Source organism: Euprymna scolopes, chromosome 42, assembly GCF_053919585.1.
Source record: "Euprymna scolopes isolate OS-2025 chromosome 42, ASM5391958v1, whole genome shotgun sequence".
In the NCBI taxonomy this organism is placed as follows: Eukaryota; Metazoa; Mollusca; class Cephalopoda; order Sepiida; family Sepiolidae; genus Euprymna; species Euprymna scolopes.
This window is the reverse complement of record NC_136523.1, coordinates 22,728,905-22,754,230: the sequence shown is the minus strand read 5'-3', so window position 1 is coordinate 22,754,230 and position 25,326 is coordinate 22,728,905. Positions and strand designations below refer to the sequence as shown.

Here is a 25,326-nt window from a genome sequence, read left to right as displayed (position 1 = left end):
TCACCCTATATGTCCGAGCCAGTAGTTTAGTGCTTTGGTACGAGTAATTTAGTTTTACAAGTATCTCCAGTTTGAAATTGTTTTCGTTAGGGCGACAACTTTATCGGTCAACCCTGTATGATTCTTTCCTAGGACCACAACAATATCAAAACATGCTTTCTTCATTTTTATTTTTTCTCAGCTCCCGAAAGATGCAAAAGGAGTTTCTGATATCAAGTCCATTTGGGGTGTCTATACTTCTTCGCAGACATCGGGTCACACGCACGAATTAATGTCAACTGTCCCTAATGAGAGTTTCGTTTATACGGTGTCATTATGCCTCACCAAAAAAGTAAGATTCCTTTTTCCGTTTCCTTTTTTTGTTTAGTTTGGTTTGGTTGTTTTTGTTTTACGGCATATCAACCCTTTTTTCAGGTTATTTTATGCCAAATCCAGTTATTTTGAAGAAAAGTTTTTTAATAGAATATATTTGTTTGTTTATTTTTTGTTTCAAGTCTGTTTCTATTTAACCCATAGTTGGGACCCTAACAGGTACTACCACTCCGGGTCAGAGTGGACCTGGGAGCAATGGCAATTAAAGGGTGGCTCCACACTCCCCAAAGCCCGCAAGCTGGGGCCTCACCATCGGATATAGTTTAAGGTCAAATCCAGGACCGATAGATTAGAAATTGATGTACGAGACGAACAAGCATAATAAGCTCCTCCCTTTTTTCTTTCTTTGTTCATTCGACTTAATCTTTCCTCTCCTTTTCTTGTCCACTGTTTTCATGGCAGTCTGGCGTCGGACTTTTACAGCGAGATGCGATTCAATGGGTTTAGTTTACAATAGACAACAAAACGAAAAAGTGGCCAAAAATAAATATATAGCAAATAAATATTATGAAAGGTAAGATAAGTTACTCTTCTACTTAGCTGAGAGAGAGAGAGAGAGAGAGAGAGAGAGAGAGAGAGAGAGAGAGAGAGAGAGAGCAAAAAAGGAAACAGATAGATAGACGGACTGTCTTTCTACATCTGACCACATTTTGCGCGCTATCCTGTATGAATTTTCAACTCAAGTCTCGCTAAAAGATAAAAAGAATAAAGAAAGAAAAAAAGACTGAGATTCTCTGGTCGTAAGTCACGTGATCCATCGACTGCCGTCTAGAGTCGCCTCTAACATTTAAGGCAACACTCAAACATTTCCATTCGAACACGGTTCTTGTTAGGTAGCACAGTTGAAACACCTGCTTTCAATTTATTGGTTTTGTTTTACAATAGACAGACGTGCCAAAAATAAAATTAATGTTACCAAAAGCAAGAGAAGTTACTTGTAGAATAAAGATGTCAACAGAGTAGCATGTTCGCCATCACGTCGGGAGTCGCCAATCTATATATCTATAAAAGTGAAATTGTGTGTGTGTGTGTGTGTGTGTGTGTGTGTGTCTTGGACACGGATCAAACTTTTTAATTTGATTTGAAACCAAAACAATAAATGTTAAGGGGTAAAATTGAAGTCCAAGTTAAAAAGAAATTGACCTCAGCCAATTTTTGGTCTAAACATTTGAAATTTTACATAAAGTGTATTCAGACATAGGGCAGGCTTTTTAATCGGTTTTTGGCCGAAAATTTGACTGCCAAGGATTTAAAATTAAAAAGATTTGACCTTTGCGGTCTCTAGCAAACTATTCAGCTAATTTTGGGTCTAAACATTTGAAATTTTACATAAAGGGTATTCAGACAACATGCAACAAGCTTTTTAATCAGTTTTGGGGCGAAAATTTGACTGCCAAGAGGTCAAAGTTGAAAGAGTTGACCTTTGCAAACTCTACCAAACTCCTCTGCCAATTTTGGATCTAAACACTTTGAGTTTTATCTTCGTTAGTAGACAGAAAGGGTTCATTGTTTAAAGAGTTTCTCTGTGGAGACGTTGATGATTATGCAGGCTTGTTGAAAGAGAAAAGTATTCAGGTATGTTTGTATTAGTATTGGCGTGTAGTTGTGATATATTATTTGTTGTTTTTTTTTTTAACTGGAAGCTATATTTAACTTCAGAAGAGTTTCCGATGAGTAGCTATTCTATAAAAGTCCTGGATATGAGTTCTCCAGCGGGCAGCTGTTCTGTACAAGGATCCTTCTCGTGTTGACACAAAAAATTATGGGCTGAAATGCTAAAAGAGTCAATGTTTCCAGGTCTGTTCCACATGGAGTTGTTGTTAGTCTAAGATCTGGGAAACAAGAGAGAGTGTGTGTTGCCAATTTCCTGTGTAGAGACAGAGTAAAGATTAGACAGGCCTATTAAAAGAAAGAGTTCTTGCGTTTGTGTTGAAGTTATGGTCTGTAGCCATGATGGATTATTTGTTTCGTGTAACACTGTTATCATTACTTGGATCAGTAGAGAGCATGAGTTATACAGTGGCGCATCTCCGATCTCGCTCATTGAGCATTGTGTCACTTCCAGACATGATAGAAGGCTCCTATCGCTCTTGAGATTTGTACACAACTGGCCAACTAATAGATGGTCTGCAACAAAATAAAAGGAAACCGGTTTTCATCAACCGGAAATGGAATCATGTCGTCTTTTCTAGACTGACAATTTTATCATTCCATCCTGTAAACTAACCTATCTCTGGCCATGTTTTTAACATGTGTAGAATAAGAAGTCAAGAAATCTCATACTAATATTTAAAAACGACTTCATTGATTATCTCCGTTAGTATGATTTGTATAGAGAAAGGATTAGTCATGGAAAGTGTTTCTGTGTAGAGACAGATTAAAGACTAGACAGGCCTGTTGAAAGAAAGAGAGTTCCTGCGTTTGTGTTGAAGTTATGGTCTGTGGCCATGATGGATTATTTGTTTCCTTAAAGTTAGTAGTTGAAACGTGCGTCACGAAAAGATTAGAGACCGTACTGAAGGATGAGAAAGAGAGTGAGTGTGTGTACCACGTGTGGAAATAGACATTTTGGATTGTTTGTATTCATGCTAGCCCAGGGCCAAAGGGCCCATGTGAAGTAGCACTCCATTAGAAGGATGTGCTGCCTACAAGGGCCAGGAAGATTAAAAGAAAGTGTGTTGGCAGTTTAACCTTTTATAAACTCAGTCACATGACTGAGAGCTGGCTTCTGATTGAACATGCTAGGAAGGAAGTTTATTTCAAAATCTCAAGCCGTGAGAATTTGCTCCTGCTTGTGTTTGTTGCAAATTTGCTTGTTATATACTCTTCTACCTAGCTAAATAAGTTCTTATTGTTTTTATTTATTTTAAAACGTTTATTCGGTCGAAAAGCAAGTAGTGTTAAGTGTTATGTGAGAACAAGAAAAAATTATATTTTTCTCACAATGGAGTTACCACTGTTCTAGTTGAAAGAGAGAGAGACATACAGACAGACAGAAAGCGAGAGAGAGAGAGAGAGAGAGAGAGAGAAGAGAGAGGAAAAAGAGATAGATGGATAGTCGCGCTACACCTGGCCACACTTTGCATGGTATCTCGCATGTATTTTCAACTTAAGTCTTGACAAAAAAATATGACCGAGAGTCTCTGGTTGTGAGTCACGTTGTTAGATATTGGCATGCAACTCTGGGAAGAAAAAATATTCAAATACATAAATTGACCCAGAAATATGTGAGCAGATATCGATCAAAGGTTGAAGCAATAAACAAAGGAAATATTAAACATTGCAGTAGGAAAAAAATGTTTATATAAAAAAAAATCGTCACAGATAAAAAGTCAGTCAGAGAGTCAGTCGGTCAGAGAGAGAGAAAGATTCTGCAGTACACACCACCATTTCTTAACAGCGTGACAACCATCTCACCATGCCCTCCCCACGCATTTCAGTAAACGACAAAACACAGAATAATAAAATTTCACCGGTGTGAAATAAAAGCAATATATTTTTGTAGATCAGCTGTGTTGTGATTTTTACTTCTCTGTCAGTTGTGTGTATATATTTTATGCCAACAACGAATAGATGTGTTAACATTATATAGACTGGACAAATGCATTCCGAACAACCAGCCACAGCAATTACTTAATGTGATCAATCGACAAAAAAGTATTATCACTTCCAGCGACTCCTAGCAGTAATAAATTGCTATTTTCGACATGACAATTAAGTATGTAATATTGTTTTTGCTTAAAAAGATATATTTAAAGAATCAATTTGACGACTATAGCTTAACAAGCCCCGAAATTTTAAATATTTTTTACGACTGACTATATTCCAAAAGTAAAAACATTTATGCAAAATATGTACTGATCTGTAGCGTGCGTATAGTCCATGATGAGTTTTTTACGTTTCAAGGATGTACTGTGGTTGAGAGCTTGGAAGGAAAAGTGATTTGATTTTTTGCAGCAAATCTTTATACAGAGGTGTCCTCGAATGTTCCAGCCTATTTGCTGTATTTCTATGTAAGGAAACGTAACATAGTTCCTGTGTTTTATGTGTGCGATGGTCTTTGTGCGTTCTCCATATGCATGGGTATTGAAAACAGTGATCGCTATGGAAATATTCCTGCCGGGGATTTGTTCCGGCTATTTCTATAACCATATTACTTCCTTTTAAAAAAAATTAATTTTGTCTTTTTTTTGGTGAGGGGTTTTCCATTTACACAATCTGAGCCTAATCAACGCACAGCCTGGTACGGCTAGTACACGCACACACATATATATATCTATAATATAAAGCTGAACGTCTGTGTGTGTCTGGTCACAAATAGGCTCCTATATGGTTGACTATTATAAAAAACTGATCACATATAATGATAGAAGATGTATTGAGTCACAGGAATGGGTATGTTTGATCTGGCATAATGATGATTCATTAAAATTGTGGGGTCTGCATATGCGCCTGGTTCACAAAGTATGGAAATAAAAAATTTAAAAAAAAAAAAAAAAAACGTTTACAAGTGTTTTTGATATAGATGTACATAATAATACTTTGATAAGTATGTTTTAACTTAAATAGGGGTCTCCATTCGCGCCTGGCCTCCATAGAATGGAAATAGGCACAAACTTTAATAAAGACTTTTCATATCTATCTGCGTAAGTATACTTTGATAATTATGTTTCAGTTTTAAGAAATATGGTATAATAAAATTATGGGGTGTTCGTTCGCGCCTGACCTCCATAGAATGGAAATATGTCACAAAGTTTAACAAGGTTTTTTAATATAGATCCACAGAATATTGAGAGAGAGAGAGAGAGTGTGTGAGAGAGAGAGAGTGTGTGAGAGAGAGAGATGTGCATTACATAAATTATGACATCATCATTATCGGCAGTTTAAAATTAAAACAAAGCGGCCCTATAGTTCAGACGTTGACAACTTTTGGCACTCCAAGCAATTTCCAATGACACGCAGATGTATCAAGTATTTTTTTTTTTTTTTTGCGTGTGTTAGATAGAAATAATACTGTCACTTTTGTAATCCCTCCAACATTTTGGAACCACGCAACAACTCAGCATCTTTGAGAATTACAAAAAGAAAAGAGTTACCTATCTACTCCCAGTTGTTCCATGGGACACGTGACCAGATTCTATGACTAAATTTAATGATGTCACCAGTTTACATGACTTTTGTTGCTCGGCCTCCTTTATTAGAGAGGATCGTCTTATTACTCACTTGAGATTTTCCAAAAGTAATGTTCATACCAGATAGTCAATAAGGATTGTTTTATGTTCATAGATTAACAACTTATTATCCTAATTGGTCATTCAGTGTGGTTGAAGTGATATCTATATTATATTTCTATTTGTCTTTCTGCTTATCAATCTCAGTTTAAACCTTGTATTTAATCGCATCTCATATCTGGTTGGTACAAATCCAGAGTCAGATATTTTTCCCCATGACAAGAAATTCCCAAATTTAGACATCACCATCGAATGCAACTTTTGTTTTCCAAATTAATTTTTCTTTCTTTCTTTTTAAATTCCTAATCGTAGAGTCCCTCATCTCCAGTGTCTGCTTCTGACTGGGATTTAAGAACATCACTATCATGCGACAACCCAAGTGCAAGCAAGTCATTTAGTCTCGGCCGTCCAAGCGAACAGCCATCGCCCACACCCACCATTCACAGCAGGAGCAGCTCGTCTGAGGGCTCATCGTTCTCCTTCAACGATCACAGTGCACAGATTCTTGCAGAACAACTCACGCTCATCGAACAGGTAAACAATAACAATTTAGATTCAGTTGCAGGTGATGAACACACGTAGAGCACTATATAATAGACTAGCCCGAGTCTTTGGAGGTGTTGTGTTGAGCAAAAATAAATAACTAAATAAAAAAGTGGTAGTAGGCAGGCAGGCTCGAACCCGTGACGCGAAGGCGAAAAAAAGAGTGAAAGATAATCTGACATCTTACCACTACTCCATGATGCGACCGAAGTTTGGAACGTTAAAATTAGGCAAAGTCAATCCAACTGATATGATGACTTGCAAAAATCGACCCCCTTCTTGTAGAAAAACTGCGCAGTTGAGGGTGAAAGAATTAATGTTTTTGGCAATTTTTTTTATATTTGTCTTCCAAGACGTCGAGCTTCAAAATGATATCGATCTCGTGAAAATCTGTCACCTCTGTCGGAAGTTTTATATACATATATACATTTAAATAGACAGGTGAGATTTATATTATAGATGGAAAGGATCCAAAACAGAATTAATAGGCAAAAAATGTCTTAAGAGAAAAATATATATATATATATACATATATATATATATATATATATATATATATATACATATATATATATATATATATATATATATATATATATATATATATCTGTAGCCATCCATATACAGTACTGTTTCGTTGTATCACAACTTATCAGTGCGGCTAGACTAAGCACCTTTTCCTAGCCAAGGACTGAACCAACAACCATCGTGTTGATAGTCGGCATTTCTACCCATGAAGTGGCGCTCGTAAATGATCTCAACAACTGTCCATTGCTCCATTTTCATAACTTACTATATATATATATATATATATATATATATATATATATATATATATATATATATATATATATATGTATGTAGCGGTGGTTTACATTATGTTTTGAGAAAAAATAGAAAACCGAATGAAATTATTAAAATAATCAACGTTTCGTCCTTATTTCAGAGGACATCTTCAGGATATTGAAGTAAAAATGCAAGAAAAGAAAAAGTCATATATCATTTCTTTTCCTGCATTTTTACTTCAATATCCTGAAGATGTCCTCTGAAATAAGGACGAAACGTTGATTATTTTAATAATTTCATTCGGTTTTTCTATTTTTCTCAAAACATACATACATATATATATATATATATATATATATATATATATATATATATATATATATATATATATATATACTGTTATTCGGAAGTTGGAAAGGATCGAAAATAGAATTAATAGACAAAAAACGTCTATTTTATTTAATGAAATATGCCACAGATAAAAAAATGCTGCCTTAATATACATATTTTAAACCATAGAGTAAGTTATGAAAATATATATAGAGAGATGATGGATTACACACCCTATATGTGTGTGTGTGTGTGTGTGTGTGTGTGTGTGTGTGTGTGTGTGTGTGTGTGTGTGTGTGTGCGCGTGTGTGTGTGCGTGTGTGCGTGTGTGTGTGTGTACGCGCGTGTGTGTGTGTGTGTGTGCGCGCGTGTGTGTGTGTGCGCGCGCGCGCGCGCGTGTGTGTGTGTGTGCGTGTGTGTGTGTGTGTGGAAAAAGGAAGAAAAAAATAAACTGTAGCCTTTTAATATTTCTTAATACTTTTCCGTCTATTCTATAATTATAGTGCATTTGATTTTTATAATAAAGTTTTATATGTGTAGTAGGTGTAGGTGTGGATCCTGTATTATTAAGGATGCTATTAATTATAACCAATGAAGAAAAGGATAAAATAATTGACCAATGAAGAGAGAGAAAAAATATATATATAAATTGTTCAAAACGAGTTAGATAAATTTATCCCTGTCGATGAATCCTTGAGGACGTGAAAGTTGTCAGACTTATGATAAATATGGTGATGTCATCAGCCAGTTCCCGCCAGAAGTGAAGAGAGTTATTCGGAAGTTGGAAAGGATCGAAAATATAATTAATAGACAAAAAACGTCTATTTTATTTAATGAAATATATATATATATATATATATATATATATATATATATATATATATATATATATACTTGTTTATTGTTATATAAACATGTTTACATCCCGCTGCTACAAACAGCCACTTGTTTCAATCAAACAACAGATATCATCAGGCAGCGACTTGACTATTCAAATGTTCAATGAATAATGGATTTTTATTTTATTTTAGGTAGGAACTCTTTAAAAGTTGGAGTTAAAAAACTTTAAAACACAGAACTTTAATTATAAGATGTAAAGAGGGAGGGGCAATCTAAAGAAAACTATTTATTAATAATAATAATTTTTTTTTTTAGTTTTCTTTAGATTGCCCCTCCCTCTTTACATCTTATAATTAAAGTTCTGTGTTTTAAAGTTTTTTAACTCCAACTTTTAAAGAGTTCCTACCTAAAATAAAATAAAAATCCATTATTCACTGAACATTTGAATAGTCAAGTCGCTGCCTGATGATATCTGTTGTTTGATTGAAACAAGTGGCTGTTTGTAGCAGCGGGATGTAAACATGTTTATATAACAATAAACAAGTATTATCAGCTCTTTTTATTGAGCACTATCTAACAACCTCGTTGAATTCACTATTCCATTACTTTTGAATAAAAAAACTCCGAGTATATATATCTCTCTCTCTCTCTCTCTCTCTCTCTATATATATATATATATATATATATATATATATATATATATATATATATATATATATATATAGAGAGAGAGAGAGAGAGAGAGAGAGAGAGAGATAGAGAAAGACAGAGATATAGTAAGTTATAAAATATATATGGCAATTAAGCTACAAAGAATATTCCGCATTTCATCAATGCTAGAATTCGTCAGGCTTATGAAACGCGGAATATTCTGTGTAGCTTAATTGCCATATATATTTTATAACTTACTACCTAGCTCTACCTACATATTGAGCACTGTTGAAATAAATACTTAAAGTTTACGCATAAATTTATAATTTCATATATTAATTTTTGTGATTAAATGAAGCATATATATATATATATATATATATATATATATATATATATATATATATATATATAAAAATATATTTGTAGTCATCAACATACAGTCCTGTTTCGTTGTATCACAACTCATCAGTGCCGCTAGACTAGCACCTTCCCGAAGCTGAGGATCGAACCTAGAGCCGTCGTGATGACAGTCGGCAGTTCTACCCCTTCACCACGGAAGCGGTGCCCGCAACTAATCTGTCCGAATGTCTATTTAAATAAACATCCGTCCGCTACTTGTAAAGTGCCAAATTAAGTAGCGAGTGAGATTATTTACGACAGTGCTCAACCCAAAGAGGGGGGCTTTATAAAATATATTTGTAGTCATATACATAATATATATATATATATATATATAGTAAGTTATGAAAATATATATGGCAATTAAGCTGCACAGAATATATCTATCTATCTATATATACATATATATATATATATATATATACATATATATATATATATATATATATATATATATATATATATATATATATATAGATAGATAGATAGATAGAGAGAGAGATTAAAAAATTTCTCTATTCATTTTATATCCTTTTTCTTTTTCTCCAGGAACTATTCCAAAATGTCCATCCGGTGCAATTCTTAAACTCAAAATTCAATGGCTTCAACACGTCCCTCACAATTCCTGGTTGGAACAATCCTCGATCCATCAGGTAAAAACGTCACCTAAAATCGATCCTTTTTTTTTTTTGTTAATTCCTTTTTACAAACCTTTGCCCCACTGACTTACCTGACAAGCAGGAAAATCCCACCTCTTCATTGTAGATCTTCATAAATGGCGGGAAGTTTTCCACTCTAATAGTTTCTTTCATCAGACTGCTAGACTTTGGAATTCCCTCCCTGTTTACTGCTTTCCTGACTGTGCTAACAGGCAGAATTTTAAGCGTCATGAAACAGACATCTCACTTTTATGATTTTTAGCGATCAAGTATTTTTGGCAGCCATTGATGATCTCTTATGAATAAATAAATAAATAAATAAATAAATAAATCTCGTTAGTCGAATCGAATTGTCAACCCTTGTGACTTGTTTGCCCTTGAAGGTTAATACATTATAAAAAATATGACACGCACTGCCTGTCCAATTCGGCTTGTCATAAAATTTGATGTGAGCAGATATCTCCATGTTCAACTCCTACAATCCCTTATAGGAACCCCTAACATTCCAAGTAGAAATATACGCTCTGTTTGGTGTGAAAATGAGGTAAAAATAAAAATTTTTTACGATAACTCAATATTTCAGATTCTAAAACATAGGTAAATTATTCCTTCCTATGTGGGTAAGGGGTGAGGAGACAAGGATAAAGTTCGCACATTGATTTTACGTAAGTGCGCACTTTTGCACATGTGCGTACTCAAGATATAACATAGCGCTGATGTAAATGCATGTGAAATGACGTCACCAGGAAAGAAAAAAAGACGATAAAAAAAGAGAAAGAGAACGATCACGTGAGAGATGTGGATAACGTTCGCGATCACGTGCGAGGCATAAATGACGCTTGAGAATTGAGATTCGTTTATTGAAATATTATTTTTGTTTTATTTATTTTAATTATTTTTAATTAGATTTCATATACTTTGTCTCATATATTGTATTAAAACGCATTTCGTTCCTATATCCGCATTTCGCAATTTCAAGTTTCCACATTTTTTTTTCGTTTTTTTTTTTACACAGTGATCACCACTTATCAAGGCCCGGAAGTCACTCAGGGATAAGGGTTATTGCAAGTTTACTTAAGGGGGCGGTTCATTAGGAATTTGTTAACGTTGGACTTGAAGACATCCAAGTTGTAGTCCGGTGGGAAGCAGGCAGACGGAACAGAGTTCCACAGGCGTGCAGTTCTAAGAAAGAAGCTTTGTTCATGGAATCCGCGTTTTGATTTAAGCATAGATATAGAGTGGGGGAAATTTTTCACAGTGGATTCAGCTAGACGTGTGTTTTTCGTGAAAGATTGGCGAGGGGGGACCAGAGATTGGAGTTCAGACGAGCACCTGCCATGGAAATAACGATAAAACAAGGATAGGCTCGCAACGTTTCTTCTGTGGGAGAGAGGTTGCAAGGTAGAGAAAAGGGCATCTCCCACTAAGCCACAAAGTCTATTTTGTACTGTCAAGGTAGGATAGGCTGTTTTTAGCAGCTCCTGCCCAGATATGGCAATAGTATTCCATCCTTGGACGTACTTGGTTTTTATATAGATAGAGAATTGCATCAGTAGTGAGATATCTTCTGGAGCGGTAGAAGGATCCCACCATCTTTCCAGCGACCTTGGCAACAGACTTGATGTACGTGTTCCATTTCAGATCAGGAGTAAAGGTCAAACCTAGAAGCTTGTCAAAACACGGGGCCTCACCCAGACGAGAGCCATCCATCACAATTGATGCCAGATGGGGATCAGAACGTTGATGATGTAAGGATAGGAGTTTGGTTTTGGATGCATTAAAGGTAACCAGCCACATCTTCCCCCACTGAACCACGCGCTCGAGATCAAAGGAGAGAGAATCAGAAAGAACTTTATCATTTACAGCCTTTGATGTGTTGCCGTAGATGGTCGTGTCATCAGCATAGATGTCAACGAATGATTTCAGTATGTGTTTAGGGAGGTCATTGATGTAGATCAGGAAGATAGTTGGGGCCAGGATTGACCCCTGAGAGACTCCAGCATTTATATTGCAGGCCTCCGATTTTTGTCCATCTACGTGACGTCAGCATTGATCGGCCATGTTACCTATTCAACCTTTGGAAACCCATATTACCCCATTGTCTTACAAAAACGGTTTTATATTTTCATTCATTTCCGATGGTCTTCGTTGTCGGGGTGGGGACATGAACGAACAATGGTTTGAATAAAAAAATGCATAATCTATATATCTACAGAGTGGAACGATAATATTGTCGCCATAGAAAAGACGATATGATTCCATTTCCCTTTGATGAAAATTGTTTTTCTTTTTTTAATTGCAAACCATCTACTAATTGGCCAGTTGTGTACAAATCCTAAGAGCAATAGGATCTTTCTATCATGTCTGAAAGTGACACAATGTTCAACAAGTGAGATTGGAGATGCGCCGCTGTATAACTCATGCTCTCTACCGATCCAAGTTATGACTACAAGCATCTTTAAAATGTATTACTGGATTGGCAGTAATAACAGGTAATAAAAACAAAGTTTCTGGCCACTGTTATGGTCTTTGTTATGGTTTCAAGTGAGGTCCACATCATGCCACCTCACATCTTCAAATTCAGCTCCAAAGTCAACACCATAAAGTGTACTTGAATGTGCTGGAGAGTATGGTGATTCCCTGGTGCAGTCAGGTGGCCGCTGGTAGACCCTGGATGTGACAGCAGGTCTCAGCGCCGGCCCACAAAACCAACAAACCTAGACTTAGCTTCAGAAAGAAGTGCTATGATTTTTGTGCTCTTTTCTCACTGGCAACCCTCTTCCCACCACCTAAGCTGGACTATTCATTTGATCATACGTCGAGAACATCACCAACATGACCTCTCACAACACCAAAGTAAGCCTGATCGCCACCATCCACCAAGTATTCGCCGCTTGCCTGTTTCCCACCTGACTATAACTTGGACGTCTACAAGTCCACCATAAACAAACTCCTGACAAACCGTCCCCTTAAGTAAGACACTCTATCAAAACCCCCAATACTAATGATTACTACAATACTATCTCATTGATTACTGTACACGCAATAACCCTTACCCCTGAGTGGCCGTCGGGCCTTGATAAGTGGTGACCCCTCCATGTAAAAAAAAAAAAAGCTCCTGCCAGCGCCTATGGAAAAAGCATGTTCCCAGTTCCAGACCCGTATCAAGAAAGTGATTAAGGCTGAAGGCGGCTACATTGAATAGATGCCAGCTCTACTACATAATCAAGTTACCGGAATTGATTTTTTTCAATAAAAATTTGAAAATAAAGCTGTAGTGTTGTTTTCTTTAGGGGGCGACAACTTTATCGTTCCACCCTGTATATAAGTGAGTATATATACGTGAGGACACTTCTCAACCTATATACTCAACGAAATTTTGATCTACAATCTTGAAATTTGGTATATAAGGTATTCAGACATGTGGAAAACTTTTTAATTCGTTTTCAACTGGAAAAAAGGGCTGCTAAGCGGTCGAAATTGTAAAAATTGTGATGTGGGAGTCGTTGGATTTTTATCTGTTTGTCAACTGTTTTGCGAATGCGCATGCATGAATGGTTCACATGACAGATTTCTTATGTTAAGAATAAGTAGGTTTAAAAACACAATTTAAAGATCGTGTCAAGCTGGCCTAATGGTTATCTTACTTGACTCAATGTCTAGGTTTTGGGTTTTGATCTCAACTCGAGTATTTTTTTTTTACTTCCAAGAAGTGATATCTCACTGCTGATGCAATTCTCTATCTATATAAGAGCCAGATACGTCCAAGGATGGAATACTGTTGCCACATATGGGCAGGAGCTGCTAGAAAAGACTTGTCCTGCCTTGATAGGGTTCAAAATAGACTTCGTAGCCTGGTGGGAGATGTCCTATTCTCTTCGCTGCAACCTCTATCTCACAGAAGAGATGTTGCAAGTTTGTCTCTGCTTTATCGCTATTTTCATGGAAATTGTTCGACTGAGCTTCAATCTATGGTCCCCCCTCGCCAAACTTTCACAAGAAACACTAGACTAGCTGAAAACACTATCAATAATTTTCCCCACTCTTTATCTGTGCCTAAACCTAAACGTAGATTCCATGATCAAAGCTTCTTTCTTAGAGCTGCACGCCTGTGGAATTGTCTTCCGTTTTCCTGCTTTCCAGCTATCTATAATATGGTTGTTTTCAAGTCCAACGTGAACAAGTTTCTGATGAGCCGTTCCACTTAAGTTAACAAATTTACCGAACTTCCATTACTATCGATTACTATATTGTCCTTTTGACTACTGTACACTCTTAACCCTTATCCTTGAGTGGCCTATCGGCCTTGATAAGTGGTGACGCCTATGTAAAAAAGAAAAAAAAGTGAATTGTTTAGAAAAAACATAATACTTGCATGCACATGTCTCAGTTTCTTTATGTTTTTTTTTTTTAGATATTTCATTATCTTTTAAGGAATTTAATGTTACGTTTAATACCTACGGTATTTCTGTTTATTATAAATAAGAAATCTGCATTAATTAAAATATAATATTTATGCGGATGTTATGACCGCTAGTTAATAAATATTATCACTGATCTACAGAATCATTTTCATCCAAATGTTTTCTTCATATTCATCACTGTTGTAAATTTTAACATTAATAATTTTTATTTTTGTGCGATTTTCAGGAACAAGCAAATTTCTGCCACAAATTTGTTTGTGTCTGACATTGTCCCCCGGTGTTTGTCAGTCGAAACTCAAATCAGGCATGCGCATCAAATTTCACATTGGGTTGGCGCCGAGTTAATTTCAGCCTCTTCAAGCAGGGTAAGTGTTTATTCCTTATTTTATTTGTTTGCAAGACTGCCCAACATTGTGCTAGATCACCGTGTGTATACTTTTTCCCTCTGTATTCAATGGAGTAGATTAGTCGTGACTTGTATAAGCTGTTGTTTTCTCAGCAATTTTAAATTCATGAGCAGTGGAGGACCATAAATGATGAAAAATATGCTGAATATTAATGAACTAACTTGGTTCAGCCCCTTCTGGTTCCCAACCATTGTGCCATGGCACATTAGCGAGTTGCAGAATGATTACTGGTGTACTGCGAATAGATAAGGGCTAGAAGCCATTTAATATAATTAGGTTTAATTAAAGAGATTTCATTTCTTAATTATGATGACACCGCTCAATTCAAAATCACCAAATTTCTAAGATCTAAACGTTTTGCACAGACTAATTGGTAAACATTTTTATCGTTCATATTAGCAATGAGACGATTGATCAACTTTTCAATGGATCAGGAATCAACATCGGAGCTGAATAATTCGGAGCCGATTCTGATACCAAAATGATTCCTATATATGGGATGATTCCAATATTTTTTCAGATTCCGATACAATTACCAATTCCGTTCTAAATTCCCGCTTCCAATACAATTACCGATTCCGATTCTTTATAAATCTCTAAATATTTTTGCAGAAATGGAACCTCCTTCACTCGTTCCAATGCACTGAATAACCGTCTGTCTTGTAACGTTACCTGTTTACTGCTTGTACAGCAAAAACTCCCCCACTCCTCCAAGCAACCTGCTTTATATTACATTCACCCACATGAATCTCACGTGAATCTCTTGTGAGATCACATGAGACTGTTTCTGTTAAATATCGCAGACATCATCTTGGTTTCTCTTTTTCCTGTCCAACGCACATGACAGGCAGACACGTGGGCGCTTCACAGGTAGATCGTTTGTATGTCCGTTTCGATTTTCCCCACAATTTTACTATCATTTTGTCCAGATGTAAAAACACATCTTAAATGTAAAAAAACTTGTCTGAAAGTTTAAATTAATAAATATTTTTTATTTTATTATTACTACAAGCAATAGAAGACGTTTTATAAAAACAAAATCAAAGAAAATAGATAATTAAAGGAATCGATTTTGGCATCGGAAAATAGGCCCAAATTTTCCCAATTCCAATACCGATTCCGATATCCTAAAAAAGCTCTGATTTTTCCAATACCCTAAAAAGCTCCGATTTTTTTCGATTCCCAATTTCGAGTCCAATTCCGATTAATCGTCCCAACACTACACAGGTTGTAAGACAACACTACAGAGGTTGTAAGCTAAAAATGTCAATTTCAAACTAATCTAACTTTATACAGTATAAATTATCTTGCAAATTAATGTATTCAAATTCTTTTTAGGAATATGAAGGTTTTAAAAATTTTTTACAAAAATGTATTTATTAGTTTTAGAATTCAGAATTGCTGGAACGTATAACACCTCTTTACTATATCGTTAATAGACACCAAATTCAGAATATTCCGAATGTACATATGGTCTGTTCTATTATACGGTTGTGAGTGCTGGACAATCACCAATAGTACGAGGAAGAGACTAGAGGCAACTGAAACTTGGTTCCTGAGGAGAATTTTGAAGATATCCTGGATAGAAAAGAAAACAAACCAGGAGGAATTAGAAATAGCAAACACAGAAAGGTCTCCAATAAGAACTGTACAAAAAAGATAAATGAGATTCATGTCTACAGAAAAGGCGGAATAGAACAGATTAGTTTGAAGGAAAGATCGTGTGTAGAAGAAGCAAAGGGGGACAGCGAGAAATATATGTTGACAGTCTGAATACCAGGGGAATGTAAAAAATGATAAGCAACAATGAATTCATGAATGCCGAGAGAGAGAGAGAGAGAGAGAGAGAGAGAGAGATGGAGAGTCATAGCTGACAACGCCTGTACCAGGCAGAACACCACTTAATGATGATGTATAAAAAAACATGTATATATAAAAATACATATGTATGTATGAAAATATATATATGTATACATATTTGGATTCTTCAGATTAGTGTTCTTAACTTGAGTGTCATTTTCACAACATTTCGGCCGATGTAACCTCCGACCTTCTTCAGGTGTAGCTTGTCGAACTCGGGAATCTGCACGAAATTTCAGCATCCTTAAAAGAAGACGTTCCTATTTTTCTCTTTAAATATTTAGTCCTACCACTGCTACCAGTTTTCACCAGAACGAATTCTACACATTTCACAGATTCTGTAATTACGCTGACCATAATCGGCTCATACATACATAGGCCTAGCATAATCTTTTCAATTTCCGATTCACAAATAATAACGGCTCCCTTCCCAAAGTCTGTCCATGGCTGAGCTCTGAAAATTCTCATATTCCAGAATCCAGTTCTCTTACTTATAAACGAATGCTTTCTAACATTCTATATAAACAAATGCTTACTAACTAAAAATATGGCGTCATTAAGAGACATATTACTTTGCCCGGCATCAAAAACAAACAAACAAAAAAAAAACAAATTAGAAAAATATGGAAGTTGATTTGTTAATTATTTTATTTTTTCCATTCGATTTGACAACATTTACATGTTTTCCAGTATTATGATAATGAATATCGCGTGTAACATTGTTGCTGACAAATAGTTTTTATGCAATAATGTTATGCTTTTTGATGGCCATTTTATTTTTAATTATAGATTACAGGCAGGAGGTAACACCTACTATCTGTTAGGCCACACTACTCTACTTTTATTTGACACGTTAGATGAAAGTACAGAGTAATCACAGCACATAATCTAATTCCCATGTTACGAATGGATTTATAGATACTAAAGTTGTTACACGGTACATTTATTTTGGCCATGGGCGCCAGTGCTCGCTATTTTACTTAGTCGGCAGTGGCTTCCACTAACAACCGTAGTTTAACTGTTTTTTTTTTTAAAACAGTTTTGGGAAGGGGGATACTTCCACCGGGCAACGCCAGTACACGGGTCCTGCCAGTAATAATAATAATAATAATAATAATAATAATAATAATAATAATATTAATAATAACAATAATAACAATAATAATAACAATAATAATAATAATAATGATAATGATAATAATAATAATAACAATAATAATAATAACAATAATAATAATATTAATGATGATGATAATAATAATAATAATAATAATAATAATAATAATAATCTATGAATTAAATTCGTTCTTTTTCTTTCCCTCATTTCAGGAACAAGTTTCCCTTTTGACCAAATTCCTCCAAATTGCCGACTGCTGCACAAGAATCCAAAATTACGCCACGGGTTTAGCCATTCTTGATGGCCTAGAAAACGCTTTGGTCCGCCAGTTGCCAACGTGGAAGGAACTCAGTGCCAAAACCCTCAATATTTTCACCAATCTTAAAACGTTCAAGGTAAAAAGAAATCGATGACATTTAGTTCACTTTGCGATTCAGTCGACACAAGACTAGCGAATTTCCTGGGCGGTCTCCTATCTCAGCTAAATATTTGTTCCACATCATGAAATTATATAAATCTTTTCTTGTGACCCTAGCTTGTATATACATGTTAATTTGCATTTGGTAAAAATCCGTAAATTGGAAGAGAAGCTGCAGTTATATTTTTCCATTACGCCATATTGAATTTTTATCAAAAACAAAAATTTTTTTTCGGATTTTCACCATGTCAAATCACATTTCAATTCCTTTTGAGGAATTGATTGTTGCTATTTATTCTGACGAATCAAAGGCATAATATATTTACTAATTGATATACGGGTACTGAGATTTGGGAAAATCGATGTGACGGGTGTCAGCCAGAAATTTGGCTGTTAAGGGGTCAAATTTCAACGATTTGACCTTTAAGAACTCTACCAAACTCCTCCGACAATTTTGGATCTAGACACTTGAAATTTTAGATATAGGTTCCTTGAACCTGGATCTAACTTAATAAAGTGATTTGAGCCCGAAACAATAAATTTTAAGGGGTCATAATAGGGGTCAAAGTTTTAAAAAATTAACCATTTTATTTTGTGTTTTTGCTTTTTTTGCACAGCATACACCTCCAAACACCCGAGCAACGCCGGGCACCCCTGCTAGTATATATATAAATATACAATTATTATAAATATATAAATATATAAATATACAAATATTATATATAAATGTACAAAATATTATATAACTAAATGTATAAATATTTTATCTATAAATGTACAAATATTATATATATAAATGTACAAAATATTATATATTTATATAAATGTATAAATATTATATATATAAATATACAAAATATTATATATATAAATGTACAAAATATTATATATATAAATGTATAAATATTATATATATAAATGCATAAATATTATATACATATGAATGTACAAATATTATATATATATATAAATGTACAAATATTATATATATATATATAAATGTACAAATATTATATATATATATATAAATGTACAAATATAATATATATATAAATGTATAAATATTATATATATAAATGTATAAATAATATATATATATATGAATGTACAAATATTATGTATATAAATGTACAAATATTATATATATATAAATGTACAAATATTATATATATATAAATGTATATTATATATAAATGTATAAATATTATATATATATGAATGTACAAATATTATGCATATAAATGTACAAATATATATATATAAATGTACAAATATTATATATATAAATGTACAAAATATTATATATATAAATGTACAAATATTATATAGATATAAATGTAAAAAATATTATATATACATAAACGTACAAATATTATATACATAAATGTACAAAATATTATATATATAAATGCACAAATATTATATATATAAATGTGCAAAGTATATATATATAGATGTACAAAATATTATATATATATGTATAAATGTACAAATATATATATATATGTACAAAATATTATAAATATATATATGTACAAATATTTATTTAAAAACTATATACAAATATTTATTTAAAAACTATATATAAATATTTTTTGTTTAAATTTTTTTTTTTCTGTTATTTTTTTTCAGAATTCTGATTGCCTCAGCCTGACTAGTGAAAAAAGTTCTGTCGACAGAATCTGTCATCCAGCAATCCCTTCCATCCTTCCATACTTATTGAATATTCAACAATGTGAAATCGGCAGTTTTACACTGACTAACGGAATGTTCAAGTGGACCAAGATGAGGTAAAAAAAAAAAATTCTTACACTACCCTCTCTTTTCCACATTCGCCCATGCATGGAGTATTGCTGCCACATCTGGGCTGCTGCATCTACCACTCGTCTCTCCCTCTTGGATAAAATCCCCCCCCCCAAAAAAAGTTTCCAATCTAATAGATCTCATTTTGTCAACTAGGCTCCAATCCTTGTCCCATTGTCGCAGTGTTTCATATCTTGTCGAGTAAATTGAGGGTTCTATTCAGAATTCTGTCCAAATTCCCTGAGTTTGACAGAAACATTCCAGAGTTCGACAAGATACACCTGAAGAAGTTACATCGACCGTTTTCTATTCAATATTTGTTTCCACCAAATCCCGACTTGTATTCCTCTCCCCAACCTTTAACAATCCACACAATTTTCAAACAAACCAGAGCCTACAGTTTCTATGCTCGTATTTCTTTTATAATTTTAAATAACCAAATAAGGGTACTTGTACAGTTTAATCAAGACATTAAAAAATCAAAATATCAAAAAAAAAAAAAAAAAGGTTATTTTGTACGTATCCGGTTTGGACTGAAGATCTCAAAAAAAAAAATTTAATTTAATTTGATTGAGTAGGTTTTTTGTTTTTTTTTACAGCAGAAAAACACGTTTTTATGAGACCGCATTGAAGTCAGCCATTATGGAAATTTTTAACACGCCACAGGGAGATAACTCCATGTAAAGCGCCGATACTCCCTCCCCATCTTTATTACTAGCTTTTCTTCCTAAAAATCGAACCTTTTGCTCAGTATCATAACAAATTGTTTTTTGCTGTAAAAAAAAAAAAAAACTTTGATGTAATTAAGTTAAATTTTTTTTTGGAGAACTTCGTTCCATAAAGGATACATACAATATAATCTTTTTTCGATATTTTCAATTTTTAATGTCTTGATTAAACTGTACAAGTACCGAAATAAGTAATAGTAGATATATTCCACTTTGTAAACTGTAATCAATGTTTAAATAACACAAGCTGGGTTGATATGCCGTAAAAAATGTTTGTGAATGAAATAGCAACTAAAACTTGGGAATGCTCCTGTCAAATTCGACAATTTGCAAAAACTCATGCTGCAGTGGTTAAAGTACTTAACAAAATTAATTGTAAAAAGTGATATTCTCCTGAAGGTTGAAGGTTCAATCCTCAGTGTGGGTGACCGAAAAATACAATTGCGAATTATTTAGGACATCTATCCAGTTATGGCTGATGGAACAAGAGCATGCTACCCCTGTGAAGTAAGTAAAAAGTTCTGCTCGAAATTCCATCCAAATTTCTGAGTTTAACAGAAACGTTCCCAAGTTCGACAAGATACACCTGAAGAAGGTACATCGATCGAAATGTTGTGAAAATGATACTCAAGATGAGTTCAAAGAGTTCAATGCCGTGTCACATTGGTATGACAGAATGAATACTGGTGTGCCACAAAGATGTTATAGGTGGAAAACGTCTACCATATCATTATGGCTGTTAGGGTTAGAGTTAGGGTTATCATTATGGCTGTTAGGGTTATCATTATGGCTGTTAGGGTTATTATTATGGCTGTTAGGGTTAGGGTTAGGGTTATCATTATGGCTATTAGGGTTAGGTTTAGGGTTAGGGTTATCATTATGGCTGTTAGGGTTAGGGTTATCGTTATCATTATGGCTGTTAGGGTGAGGGTTATCATTATGGCTGTTAGGGTTAGGGTTAGGGTTATCGTTATCATTATGGCTGTTAGGGTTAGGGTTAGGGTTATCGTTATGGCTGTTAGGGTTAGAGTTATCATTATCATTATGGCTGTTAGGGTTAGGGTTATCATTATGGCTGTTAGGGTTAGGGTTAGGGTTAAGGTTATCGTTATCATTATGGCTGTTAGGATTAGGGTTAAGGTTATCGTTATCATTATGACTGTTAGGGTTAGGGTTAAGGTTATTATTATCATTATGGCTGTTAGGGTTAGGGTTAGGGTTATCATTATTAACAGATGCTTGCGGTTTTCTTTTGTGTTGCAGTTGGCTGATTGTGTACAAATCCCAAGAGTGATAGGAGCCTTCTATTATGTCTGAAAATGACACAATGTTCAACAAGTGAGATCAGAGATGTGCCACTGTATAACTCGTGCTCTCAACCAATCCAAATTATGACAACAGGACTATTGCCAGCAACCTCAAAATGCATCGCTGGATTGCCATGAATAATAGGGACGTGTCCAGGTTGATGAAAACAAAGTTTCCAGCCACGGTCTTTGGTGTGGTTTCAAGCGAGGGCCACATCATGGCAGCTCACATCTCCGAAGTCTGCTTGAAAGTCAACACCAAAGTGTACCTTGATGTGTTAAAGAATGCAATAATCCTTTGGTGCAATCAGGTGGCTGCTGGCAGACCCTGGTGCGGCAGCAGGACTCAGCACCAGCCCACAAGTCCAAAGAGACTCAGGCTTGGCTTCAGAAGGAGTGCTATAACTTTGTACCCTTCTCTCACTGGCCCCCTCCTCCTCCCCCGACGCGAACCTTCTGGACTACTTCGTTTGTTCGTTTGGTCATATACTGAGAACATCACCAACATGACCTTCTACAACACTAAAGCCAGCCTGATAGCCACCATCAACCGAGTATTCACAGAGCTCCCACTGATACGTGTGGAAAAGGCATGCTCCCAGTTCCGGGCCTTATCGAGGCAGTGATTGAGACTGAAGGTGGCTACATTGAATAGATGTAAGCCGTACTACATAATCAAGTTACCCGAATTGATTATTTCCAGTTTTAAGCTTTAAAATAAAGCTGTAGTGTTGTTTTCTTTAGGACGACAATTTTATCGTTCCACCCTGTATCTCTTCAACCTTTTAGCTTTAGAATTTAAAAAAATAGGAGGCCTTACTAGGCCTCCTATTTTTTAAATTCAAAATTAAAATTTTGGAACGACCCTCGTAGAAAACGTCCGGAGATGATGTTTTGGGATTTTTGAGATGGGTTATGACAATTTGGATTATTTGGATTATTCGGACTACTGTTCTTATCTCGTATTTTATTCTCCTAATGTTTCAGCCAATATGACCTCCAACCTTTTACAAGTGGGGGTTTCATCAAACTTAACCCTGTTACGTGTTTGTCTTGGTTTATGAATAAAAAAACAACAACAAAAAAAAACGGGTTTGTGTTACTGTACACATAGATTCGAAAAAGTTGTCAAAAAGCAAATATATAACAAGTAAATGTTATCAAAGGCAAGATAAGTTACTTTTCTACCAAACTGGATATAGTTTTTGTGTTTTTATTCAATGTAACATGTTTATTCAGCTCGAAAAACATGCAGTGTTTACCGATGTATTGGAAAATTTTAAATGGCGCCCGACTCTCTCTTTAACACGGTAAGTTTGGGAAAAGATGTTATAAATAATAAACTAGACAAAATACGGTTAGAAATTCGCTCAATATATGTTACCATGACATAAGTTGACATATATTCGGTGTTTATTTAATAGTATTTTGTCTAGTTTATTATTTATAACACCTTTTTCCAAACTTACCGTGTTAAAAGAGAGAGTCGGGCGCCTGCATGTTTTTCGAGCTGAATAAATATGTTACAAAAACACGAAAAATATATGCAGTTTGGTAGAAAAGTAACTCATCTTGCCTTTGATAACATTTATTTATTATATATTTGTTTTTTGACAACTTTTTCGAATCTATGTGTACAGTAATACAAACCCAAACAAACAAAAAAGTGAATAAAACTAGCCAACTCAGAGTTATAAAAAATGAAACATATATTTTTGCAAAAAAAAAAAACATTTACAGATAAACATATTTTTGTTCGTACTGGACAAGACTTGAACGTCAATATTAACTTTACAACGTCTTAAGGGGCAAAGGGAACTCTTATCAAAATTTACAGATAAACATTTTTGTTCTTACTGGCTTGCCCTTCAGGTTAAGATCAAAGTGTAGTATCTGTTCTTCAGATCTGCACTTCAATTTCTTGTTCTCTGTCTATGGTGGAGAAATCCTTCACGACTGAGACAATTTTTATTTTTGTTCCTTTTCTCCACATTAAAAAACGACCCTGGTGTCTAATTCTGTCCCGTGGGGAAGGCATTGTAAATAGGAACAAGACTTGAACGTTAAGTCAAGATGTAAAGAGAAGTAACTCTTATTAACTTAAAAATCAAATGCTATCAATGAATCAGATAAATGTGAAAACATAAGATTATTGTTAAATGAGAAATTATAGAGAAATCTTGGTACTTGTACAGCTTAGTCAAGACATTAAAAAATGAAAATATTGAAAAAAGTTTAAATTGTACGTATCCATTATGGAACGAAGTTCTCCGAAAAAAAAAATTTCACTTAATTTCATCAAGTATTTTTTTGTTTTACAGCGAAAAAAACAATTTGTTATGATACCAAGCAAAAGGTTCGATTTTTAGGAAGAAAAGCTAGTAATAAATATGGGGAGGGAGCGTCGGCGCTTTAACTGGAGTTATCTCCCTTTGGCATTTCTAAAATTCAAACAAAATTTTGTTTTTTAATCTAAGATGGCTGCCTTCAACGCGCTCTCATAAAAACGTGTTTTTCCGCTGTAAAAAAAAAAAAAAACTACTTGATGAAATTAAGTGAAATTTTTTTTCGGAGAACTTCGTTCTATAACGGATGCATACAATTTAAACTTTTTTCGGTATTTTCATTTTTTAATTTCTTGACTAAACTGTACAAGTACCGACATCTTTGTATTTACCCAAAATTCAATTCTTTAGTCGATGTTGGGAATGGCCTTTTCTTTTTCTTCTTTTTTTTTCTTTTTTTTTCTTTTTTTTTTCCTTTTTTTTTTAAAGTTTTTTTTGGCTGGAGTGACGTTCTAGAAACATTATCTGAGTTCAAACGAGTTATTAGCTCATAGAATAATGCAAACGTGACCTCCAACCCTTTACAGGTGGCGGTTCTCGTCAAACTCGGAAATCTATACAGAATTTCAAACAGAACCTTTTACTTAATCCACATGAACACGTGGTACAACGGATAAAGTGTTAAGTGATAATTTGTGACAGCCTGTTATATAGCGGCAGCAGCGTGAGGGCATATAAACTAGGTACGGGTAAAAATGGACAAATAAAGATAGGGGGATCTAGTTTTGAAAGCCGATTTATCATAATTTTTTTGTAAGTTTCCGATTATTTTTTGATTGTATTTGAAAGATTGGAGACTAAAGTTAATTTCCTAAAGGAAATAAATATTTGTACACGTGAAAAAAAAAAAAAAAAAAAAATGAAACATGTTTTCACGGTGAGCTAACCAATTCAGCTAAAATTTGAAATTAAATGAATTCACTGTAAAAATATTAGTTTTCTGGGTCTATTTCAAAGATAATTAGTAAAGTAAAGTCCTAAGATATTGAATTAAATTTTTAAAAAAAATCACCTTGTGTACAAAAAAATAGCTTAATTAGACGCCCCCCCCCCAAAAAAAACAAGTAATTCTGCTGTTCGCCAAAACGCAACAAATAAAGTTT

General features: G+C 34.4%; 1 protein-coding gene across 1 annotated transcript in view; it reads left to right on the top strand.

Annotated features, from left to right (window-relative positions):
- Positions 1-25,326, top strand: part of LOC145266956 (uncharacterized) — a 133,215-nt gene that overhangs the window by 105,057 nt on the left and 2,832 nt on the right. Inside the window, exons 18-23 of the mRNA XM_080122779.1 lie at positions 182-331; positions 5,916-6,137; positions 9,705-9,808; positions 14,465-14,603; positions 17,835-18,017; positions 19,673-19,830. Coding sequence (XP_079978905.1) covers positions 182-331; positions 5,916-6,137; positions 9,705-9,808; positions 14,465-14,603; positions 17,835-18,017; positions 19,673-19,830 — 956 coding nt within the window. The remainder of the gene's footprint in view (positions 1-181; positions 332-5,915; positions 6,138-9,704; positions 9,809-14,464; positions 14,604-17,834; positions 18,018-19,672; positions 19,831-25,326) is intronic.